Source organism: Rattus norvegicus, chromosome 18 (genome assembly GCF_036323735.1).
Source record: "Rattus norvegicus strain BN/NHsdMcwi chromosome 18, GRCr8, whole genome shotgun sequence".
Taxonomy (NCBI): Eukaryota; Metazoa; Chordata; class Mammalia; order Rodentia; family Muridae; genus Rattus; species Rattus norvegicus.
Window position 1 is genome coordinate 16,186,710 of NC_086036.1, and position 10,590 is coordinate 16,197,299.

At 46.0% G+C, this 10,590-nt stretch overlaps 1 protein-coding gene across 1 annotated transcript in view; it reads left to right on the forward strand.

The window, feature by feature from the left end:
• Elp2 (elongator acetyltransferase complex subunit 2) overlaps nucleotides 1-9,598 on the forward strand; it is a 35,622-nt gene extending 26,024 nt beyond the window's left edge. Inside the window, exons 18-22 of the mRNA NM_001034145.1 lie at nucleotides 1,856-2,048; nucleotides 3,337-3,458; nucleotides 5,011-5,144; nucleotides 5,571-5,678; nucleotides 9,204-9,598. Of these exons, the coding sequence (NP_001029317.1) occupies nucleotides 1,856-2,048; nucleotides 3,337-3,458; nucleotides 5,011-5,144; nucleotides 5,571-5,678; nucleotides 9,204-9,357 (711 nt within the window). The 3' untranslated portion in view covers nucleotides 9,358-9,598. The remainder of the gene's footprint in view (nucleotides 1-1,855; nucleotides 2,049-3,336; nucleotides 3,459-5,010; nucleotides 5,145-5,570; nucleotides 5,679-9,203) is intronic.
• The last annotated feature ends 992 nt before the right edge of the window (nucleotides 9,599-10,590 follow it).

Sequence of the window (10,590 nt, forward strand, 5' to 3'; positions counted from 1 at the left end):
AGTAAAAACTAAGGTTTTAACTTAGTATTCAATTGCTATGAAGAGACTAAGGCAGCTCTTACTGGGTTGGCTTACAGTTTCAGAGGGTCATTCCATTTTCATCATGGTGGCAGCGTGGCAGCATACAGGCAGGCATGGTGCTGGAGGGGAAGTTAGAATTCTGCATCTGGATCCATAGGCAGCAGGAAGGGAAAGACTGGGAATGGTTTGGGCCCTTGACACCTCAAAGCTCACTCCCAGTAACACACTTTCTCCAAGGAAACAAGGCCACAACTCTTTTTTTTTTTTTTTTTTTTGGTTCTTTTTTTCGGAGCTGGGGACCGAACCCAGGGCCTTGCGCTTCCTAGGTAAGCGCTCTACCACTGAGCTAAATCCCCAGCCCCAAGGCCACAACTCTTAAACCTATCACTGACCAAGTATTCAAATCTATGAGCCTTTGGGGGCCATTGTCATTCAGTCCACCATACCATATGTGAATCCTTTAATGGGTGCTAACCATTTCAGTAGCTGCAGAGTCACTAGTGATGCTGGTTTTATTGTTGTGGTACAACCCATGACTAAGGCAACTAAGAAGGAAGCATTTATGTGGGTTCTAGAGGGACAAGAGTCTGTCACCAGCACAGTGGGGAATGTGTTGGCAGGCATCTATGGCTGCAGAACAACTAGGAGCTGAGCGTTCACATACCGAACCACAAGTGGAAAACAGAGAAATTGAGTCTCTTGACCTGAGCACCCTCCACCGGTGGCATGCTTCCTTCAGCAAAGCTGTACCTCCTCTGTCTCCCCAACAGTCATGAGCTAAGGACCACGTAGTCAGATGCCCAGAATATGGGGGACGTCTCATGTAAACTACCGGATGCAGTCCTTTCATGGTGTGTGTGTGTGTGTGTGTGTGTGTCTGTGTGTCTGTGTGTCTGTGTGTCTGTGTCCGTGTCCGGGTCCATTCATGCGTTCATAAATGTCTCTGCCTTCTGTCAGTGCAACAGAGTATTGCTGAATGTGTTCATTTTCTTCTGTCTCACAGCACCGTGACCAGTTCTTAGAACCTTGGAACTAGCGGTTCCAGAACAAGGCATTCATTCCACAAATTTTAATATGTTGTGTTTTTATTCGGTTAAAAATACTTTGCAAACTTTTGATCACTTTTGGCCTTTCAGCTATTTTTAAATGTATTATTTAGTGTCCATAAACAAAATGTTTTCTAAGTAGTTTCTGTTGCTGATTTTTGTTTGATTAAGTTTGAGATCACATTATGATTTGAATCCTTTGAAATGTGGTGTGGTAAAATCTCATGTTCAGTGGCAAAGAAGGTTTGGTGTGTTTCTTTTGCATAGGCGTGTGGTGGCTGTCAGTCGCGGTCGGTTAAGGATACTGTTAAGGCGTTTGTGCTCGTTGCTGTCCTGAGTGGAGTTTGTGGTCTCGGACGACACTTGGGCTATTTACCTTTCCATCTCGATTCCTTCTTCCTGGGTCTTGAGAGTTTGTAATAGGTGATGTCCTCTGTGTTAGTCTGTCGTGGAGTGACTGACTCTCTGTTCAGTGACACTCACTCCTTTGTTCACCAGAGTAGAGACTTCTAAACTGGTCAGCACATAATTAACACACACATGACTTTTGTTATAAAACGCTCAGACATCCTCACTGTGCCTGGGTCCCTGAGGAGCTGTCTTTTCTAGTCCCACTCTTCTCCCACTTCCCTAGAAGTTCATCTCTGTGGATGTGTGGCTCCCCCTGGAGGTTTTGGATGATGTTGTTGGAGGTGTATAATAGACTCACAGAGACACCACACGATTGTACATGTGTTCTTTGGTTTATTTCTGCTCCCATGGTGCCCGGTCTCATCTCTGCCCTGCAGGCGGCTCAGAAGGAACACGCAGCTATCATTCTTTGGAGCACGACATCTTGGAAACAAGTGCAGAGTCTTGCTTACCACACTCTGACCGTCACACAGATGGCCTTCTCGCCTGATGACAAGTTCTTACTGGCTGTTTCCAGAGATCGAACCTGGTCTTTGTGGAAGAGACAGGATGTGACCTCAGCGGAGTTTGGTAAAGCAGTCTGTGTAGGGAAGGTTGTCAGTCAGGCAGTCACTTCTTTCTGTCCACATTTAGCAGCTGCGAAATGAAGGGAAAGGTAACAGGGTGGGGACAGCCTGTGATGGGCTGTAAGGGCTCAGTGCTCTTGGGCAACTGGAGAGCCCTTGGCTTTATTTAAACCTTTTTCTTTTTTAAGATTTAATTATTATTTGTAGAGGGTTGGCATGGTCAGACACAGATCATTCCTTACAGTGATGTGAAAGTGACAGGCCCACAGTCAGACCACATTTCAGGTTTTGAATCTTGATCTTCTGATTAGCCATGTGGTGTGTACGTGGGTGGTGGACCCACAGCTGTCATGGTGACAGCCACTACTCCACAGCAGACTGTGTGTAAGCTGGGACGTCCAGCGAACTGGATATTTTTTTTTTTCTTTTCTTTTTTTAGGAGCTGGGGACCGAACCCAGTGGCTCTACCACTGAGCTAAATCCCCAACCCCCTGGACTGGGTATTTTTGACTCAATACTATTTCAATTCATTATCCACTCATCAGGATAGAGCACACTGTGCGCTTGCCATCTCTAGTGACTTCCTGATTCGCAGCGCTTCATGTTACAGCCTGAAGTGCTGGAGCAGGACTTCTCAGCGGGTAAAGGCACCAAGAGTGCACACATGGAAGGAGAGAGCAAGTCCTAAGCTGTTCTCTGACAAGTACTCATGCATGCATGAGGGTGCACACACCCCCACTAAACAAACAAACAAATAAGCACATGTTAAAAATAAATGCAAAAAGAAAAGGTTGAAGTACTATAAATGATAAAGGTGTTAATTTCTCGTATCTTTTTGGATTATAGATTAATAAATTTATTCTCTTCTCCATAGCGGTTACATAGTCCATATGTAGGTTAGATGTTAGCTTTAAACCGTCTGCTTATATATTATGAGAAAAATATGTCTTCCATCCTCTCTTGGTAGTATTTTTTTCCCATAATATGCAACTGGCTGTTTCTGGAATACAGTTAAATCATCCCAGACTTGTTTTAGAGCCATAAACGAGCCTTTAGTTAATGTGTCAGAGACGATTGTTGTCAGTCACTGCAGAGTGAGGGGACTCAAGCTGTCTGCACTCAGGCTTGTGGGGGTGGGGGGTTCCTGGCTCTGCTGCAGACTGGGCGTGGCTAGGCGAAGTGGCCACTGAGTTATGTTGGTGCCCAGCAGACCTTGCTGCAGGTTAGAAGGGGAGCTGCCTCTCCTGCTTCGTGAGCAGTGTATATATGGTTTGTTTCTTTTCAATTTACAGATCCGTTTTTTAGTCTTTTTGCATTCACCAACAAAATCACTTCTGTGCATAGTAGAATCATTTGGTCTTGTGACTGGAGTCCTGATAGCAAGTACTTCTTCACTGGAAGTCGAGACAAGAAGGTAATTTTTTCCCAACCAAAGATAAAATTTAGTATTTTTACAAATGTGAGATAATGTTTTTGCAGTTATATTTAAGAGCACATTATTCTGCCTTACTCGTGATGTTTACACAGTAGTTTATGACTTCCCCATTATATATGTACATTAAAAGGGTTTTCTTTTTAAGCTCTATAAATATATTCTCTGAACATGAAGAGAACTCTTGGTCAGTGTGTGTTATCAGGTGGTTCCAGTGCACAATGAAGCAGCGTTTGGTTAAGAGGGAACCCAGGAGAGCAGGCGGGGCTGGAGACTGCACATCTGGTTTTCTGGGTGATAACACTCAGGAATGAGCTTTATTTGTGCTGTGGAGCCAGGACCTCATCAGTGCTGGGTTCGGGTACAGCACCTTGCTTGGGATTTGTTTATTTTGGTTTGGGTTTTATTTTAACACAGGTCCTGGGAATCAAACAGGTTTTCGTGACAAGCCTTTAAAGACTCAGCCATCTTCTAGCTCCCATTTTTTTGGTAATAAAGGTTATGACCTTTTAATTCAGTGAAAGAAGAGGAGCAGAACAAGACTGAAGCTTGAGAAACTCAAGAAATTAGGCGCCCTCTGTGCTTGGACTCACCCTTCCCTTTGTTGCCTGAGGGCTGCCCTCCGCTCCTGTTGCTCCCTCTGCTTTCACACTCTTGTCTTTTCTGAGTGTCCTAGTCCAGGGCTGGTAGGACTAGTGTTTCTTTTCATCTCCCTTCCCTTTGTGAAAACAATCTAGATAACTGGAACAGAGTTGGCTTGGGCCTGGTGCAACCAGATTAAGAACAGCAGCATTGGCCTGCCAGTGTCCTTCTCCCAGTCTGGCTGCTTGTTCCCTCCCTGGGGAGCACAGATCCCGGGCTGGGTGCTGAGGAAGCAGGTCCTGTCTGCCTAGCTCACAGGGATATGCTGGCTAAAACAGACCAAGTGCGTTTGCTGCAGTTTTAGAAATGTGTGCTTCTCAGAGCCTATTCAGAACCATGCTTTGGTCCTGCCTTTTTTTTTTTTTTGGAGCTGGGGACCAAACCCAGGGCCTTGCGCTTGCTAGGCAAGCGCTCTACCACTGAGCTAAATCCCCAACCCTGGTCCTGCCTTTGTAACACTGTCCATTTTTCTTCCTTCTCTGTTTCTGTGTTCTAGTCAGATACCCTTGAGCCCTGCTGGGGCTCACAGGGAAGCCTTATGCAGGATATATTGCCAGCATTCTGTCCTCCTGATAGCCAAGTTGACTGCCTAAGAATTAGGTAGTGTAGAAGAGGAGACCGACTTCCTCTCCAACAAATATGTAGCAAGTCATGAGGGCAGCAACTGTAGGCAGGACATGCTGGATGGGATTTCACTGCATTGGAACCATATTATGTATTAGAACATAAGACAACACTCTATGCTCTCTGGTACACTTCTGTATCTGAGATCTCAACCTGCGTCTGCCACGCTGTGGCTTCTATGACCCCAGAGTGATCATTGTCTCCTAGGACCAGAATACAGGACTAGAAACCTTGCAGAGAGTGCCTCACAGTGTGATTTGTGCTCTAGGTGGTGGTCTGGGGCGAGTGTAACTCCAGCTATAACCCCATGGAGCACCCCATTAATCCCTGCTCCTCGATCCTGGATGTGGGCAGTTGTGTGACAGCTGTCAGTGTCTGCCCTGTGCTTAACCCAGCCCAAAGGTCAGTTCTGTGGGGCCTGGTTGTTCAGTTTGCATCTCACGTTCTGTTTGTTTTGGTGTGTGGACTTCAGAGTCGCTGCTGCTTTCAAGGTGCTTGTGCTTCTTATAAGAAGTTTTAAGTCTTAGAATTGTGTGATTGTGGTCAAATGGGAATAGGAACGAAGGTTCTTACTTCAGATTGTGTACTGCCTTGCTTTCTGTCACAAGCAGCCTAGGGGAGGAGGAGTCCGTGCACAGCTAGGAAACCCTAGCTTGTCGGCTTTGGCAGCTCAGTTCAGGTGGACCTCCATGCATCTTCCACAGAGAGGAGCTGCAGACAGCAGAGCAGCGCGGGGTGGGTGTGAGTGTGGAGAAGCACTCAAGAGCAGGGAGAGATGAGAGAAATTCATGCTAAACCAACCTCTGCCATCTCCCTGCTTGAAAACAGATACATTGTGGCAGTTGGATTGGAGAGTGGGAAGATTTGTATATACTCCTGGAGCAAGACCAATCAAGAAACCAAAGACTGGACTAGCTGTGTAGAAACAACTCCAAGGTATTTTCTTTCTACTTTGTTTCCATCTGATTAGATAGAAACGGGTGTTCTTTGGTGGCAAATTTTATGAACATTTTCACATAGTGGGACAGGAATTTCTGTCCCCGGTACTAAAGCCAAGTTGTACCTCCTAAAATGACATTTGCTAGTGTGTGGGACTCAGTTTTGATATTCTCAACTAGACCGCTGGGTTTTGTCACACTGCAATTACAGACATTATCCATTGCTTTCCTGTTTCCTCTTCTTTCCTTTCCAAGATGGGGCCTGGGAGCTCTTCTATGTCCTCAGTTCTGGGATCACAGGCCGCACCATCACACCTATTTTTTAACGTGGTGCTTAGACTGGAACCTAGAGCTTCATGTGTGGTGGGTAAGCCTTCCACCAGCTGAGCAGTACCCCCGTCCTAGCAGAGGCCACTCTAATCTGCCTCATAGCACACGTCACTGCCTCATAGCACACGTCACTGCCTCAGAGCACACGTCACTGCCTCATGGCACACGTCACTGCCTCATGGCACACGTCACTGCCTCAGAGCACACGTCACTGCCTCATGGCACACGTCACTGTTCTAATGCCTGAGCTCTCAGTAAGTCATCGATATCTTTCTGGGTCTCATTTTCTTGGGCTTTTCAGTCCTCTGGGCCTGTACTGTTTAAACATAGTTTCAAATGCTGTCCTACTTGAGTGTCTGCTGCTGGGGAGATTAGAGAGAGCAGGCCTTCCACAGCCATTAGTGCTCACTGGAACTGCTTGTTAAACTTGTGTCAGCCTTGTTGTTGCAGTTGAAGTAGCTCATGCTTGGCCTCCTACAAAAGGAAGCAGCCGGGGGCATCCCATCCTCAGCACGGACACTCCTGCCCTGCCTCTTTCCTTACTTCCTTCTGCCTTGTTGTACACAGGGTTCTGCCTTTGGCTTGGAACTCAGACTTCTACCATGGCTCCAGTGTGGAAAGCCAGTTAGCACGGCAAGATGTAGAGTTCAGGGTTTTCATTTGGTGATTATTTCCTTGTGGTTGTAATGATAGGCAGGGTTTGCAACATGAAAGTAATTCTAGACTTAATATGCTGTGTTAGTTGGGTAGCTGGTATTCTAATTACTAAATGTTAGCTTTTGTTAGTAGTGCACTCACAGAAATAAAAGCAGGACGTTCAGATTGGCTTCCCAGGGGCCATGTCCTGTAATTAACTGATGAGTTTTCCGGTGCTGGAGTTTCCACCCAGGGTCTTAGGCATGTTAGGAAAGCACTCTACCACTGAATACCATCCACAGCCCCCAAAATCTCTTATCTTCCATTTTTCTTCCTTACCTACCTCTCCCCCCCTGCTCTTTGTGTGTGTGTGTGAGTGTGTTTGAACATGTCCCCATCTCCTTGTACAGAAGTCTGAACAGGACCTCTGGGAACAGCAGGAGTCCTGTTCTATTCCTCTCTGCCATATTCAGTTGAGATAGGGGTCTCTCACTGAATCTAGAGCTGGGCTTGTGGCTAGCAAACCCTGCAGTCTTCCTGTCTCCAGTCTACACAGCCCTGGGCTTATGGGTGTATGCAGCTAGTCTGGCTTTTCCATGGCTCTTGGGGATGTCAACTCAGGTGATCCTGTTTGCATACTGATCCATTTCTCCATGTCCCTCCCTGTCTTTTAAATGTGATGTGTCAACATGCTAGGTTTAAAGAAATACAACAACTCCCTCAAAAGCAAAAACCCATCACTTTATGTAAATAAGTTCTGACCTTCAGAACAACCCCCATGGGAGAAATGCACGATTTTAATTGATCACCACTTCCAAAAGTTTGTTTAATAGGATGAGAACCGTGTCCAGTGAGTGTTGTCAGTGAGTAGTAGAGGGGCTGGGGCCTTTCTCGGTGTTGAGGTTGTTATCACTGCTTTTGGAGCTCCTCTTTCAAAGCAGTGTCCCAAACCTTGATAACATGACATGAGAAAAATTAATAATGGTCTTTTCAGTGTTGCTCATTTATATTTTGCCTTTTTAAAAATCAGCACCCGGGGTTGGGGATTTAGCTCAGTGGTAGAGCACTTGTCTAGCAAGCGCAAGGCCCTGGGTTCGGTCCCCAGCTCCGAAAAAAAAAAAAACAAAAAACAAAAAAACTCAGCACCCATCTTTATAGACCTCACTAGTTATAGCAGATTTACTCGTGTCCAAGTGACTCATGGCTGCTTTAATAGTCAGGTACTCAGTCATGCTCTGCATAACACGGAAGGAAGCGTCTTTTCTAGAAAGTTCTCAGAAGGCATGGCACACAGCAGCGTAGTTTCTGTAAGTTACGCCGTCTTAGGTGTCCTCGGGATTGGACGTGACTCCCTGCTCTGAAGCAGATCAGCCTATTGACCTGCTCCTGTATGGGGGCACCTGAAGTCCGAGGGAGCCTTAGGAGGCTCTTGGTCCCTGAAATTGTCCGAGGTGAACAGTTGCTAGGTGGGTGGTTGCCTGTCCGTCTCCCATGCTCTTTTGAGTAACCCCAATAAACTCTGGCTCACTGCGCCTGACTGGGCTGAGTCCTGTCTGGGAGCTCTGTCCTTGTGTCTTCTGCACTGCAAGGACCTATCCGCACTCGGGCTGTTTCTTCAAGCCCTGTTCTTCAGACTTGCACCTCATTCATGCCTGCTGACCCCCTGGCGTCTCCAAAGGTGAGATCTGTGTCCTGTGCTCTTTCACTGTTTCTGCCTCCTCCATAGGAGTCTTGCTCTTGACTTTATCCATTTTGAGCGTGTGTTTACAAGTTCGACACAGAAAGTATCGTACTTTTTCCAAGTCGGCCTTTTGGGAGACGCTAGGGAACAAGGATCTCTAGTACAGTTTATGACCCTGCCTGACTCCCTGCAGTTCGATCACCTGAGATCATGACTCTCACTGTGTTCATCAAGGGGTGCAGAACATCTTTCTTTACCCGGTGGTAAAAAATGTTAAAGTTCATTCACCTCTTAGCAATGTAAGCAGAAGAAAATAACCTGAAATATATTTTAAAATTAAAATAGATTCAATAATCTTGAAATTATTGAATTAAATCTTGAGATTAAAATGTTATCTTGAAAGACTAGCTTTTAGGAAACTTTACATTTACGTATGTAAGGCTGTGCCTATGAGCATGTGCATGTAGTAATATGAACAGAGGTCAGAGGTCAGCTTGCAGAAGTTGGGTTGTCACAGGCATTGAACTAAGGTGGATGGCCTAGTGGAAATACCTTTACATACTTAGCTGTCTTGCTGGCCTCTGAAAGGATCACCTTAATAATCACTTCAGTCATTCTACTGATGAGTAAAACATTAGACAGAAATGTACCATTTTTGTTCCTTGTGCATTGTCATTGGCCATAAGGTATTAGTCTGTTTTGAAAGTAAATAGAGTAAGATATTTTCAATACAGGATACAATTCCTGGAGTATTAGCCTTCCACCCATGTTATAACCACTGCGTGGGCACCCTGGTTACATCACTGTGTAGGCAAACAGTGGCGTGTTCTATAATCATGACTTGTGTTGACCTTATGATCTCTGTCTTGGTTGCAGCCAAAGTCACACGCTGGGTATCAGAAGGTTATGCTGGAAGAGCTGCAGCGGCAGCACTGAGCAGAGTGAAGAGGGGACCGAGTGGTTGGATTTTGCAAGCTGTGGCGAGGACCATACTGTGAAGATTTATAGGGTTAACAGATGTGCACTGTGAAAACTTGACCTCACCCTGCCTGTCTTGATTGTCTTAAACGTTTGTTATGTAAATAGATCACCCTTTCCTTACCTTAGTGATTGAATGAGTTTCCCTGTCTACTATCTGATATAGGTCACGGGCTCTTTCCCTTGTTTTATCGCATGTATGTAACCTCCCAGAACCTTACCCATGCTGTCAGAGACGCTTGGGTCTACCTCTGTGTGTTTCAGATTAAGAACACTTTTAATTTGTGCCCAAATGTGTCTGATTTTTGCATTATATTGAGTCTTTAGCTCTCTCCGTGTCTGCTTTGTGTTGTGACTAATTGTAGAGAATGGGCACCTGGTAAAGAACCAGATTGAAGAGCATGGCCCTGGACTCTGCTTGTTCTGGTGAGGGCCTTGTGGGTGGGATGTCAGTAGTGGGGACACCTGTGGAATAGGGTGAGTACCCGATGCAACAGCAAGTCGCAGAGATTGACGGAGGTTCCAGACTTACTTAAACCCTCTCGGAGAACACCCTCCCTGTTAAAGGCCTGAGGAGCAGTCATTAGACTCTGCCTCTTAAAGGTTCCCCTAACTGTCAACATCACCATGCTAGGCAGTAGCCTTCAGCGTGTGCACTTTTAGAGTCTAAACTCAGAGTCCAAAGCACTTGGGATGCTCTTGTTATTGCCTCCTTCTGAGACTGAAGATAGAGATAACAGAGAAGCCCGAAGGGTTTGACTTTTATTTTACACTCCCTGTAAATAAGCACACCACACACAGTATGCTGTCTTGGCCTCTCTTCCTACTAGCTGCCAAGTACTCCAGAACTTGGCAAGCAGTTGCAGGCTTGAGCTGTAACCATTCCATTCCTTTACTTAAAGGCACTGAGATTCTCCTTTTGAAGGGCTTCGGGTATCATTTTCGGATATAAAGTAATAAGTTAGGGGTTGGACAATAAGAGCCATCTGAGTTTAGGTGACAGCTGATGTCATGAGAGTGAAGGATGTGCGTCATCAGGGTGTCCTCAGGAGGAAAGGAAGGGCTGGAGACATTATGATGAGGAAGGCTGGTAACGGTGGGACTTTGGGAGAGATGTGGGAGCCTGCTGCAGGCCCGGCAGTCCACGGCGTCCTGAACAGAGGTCGTCTGGCGAATGGAATGAGCAGAAGGAAGAACATCCTGGACTATCCTTCCCCTTACCTTCCCTACACGCCCAGCTCCCAGCACGGATCAGTGTCCAGCACCAGCGAATGAAATGGATGGT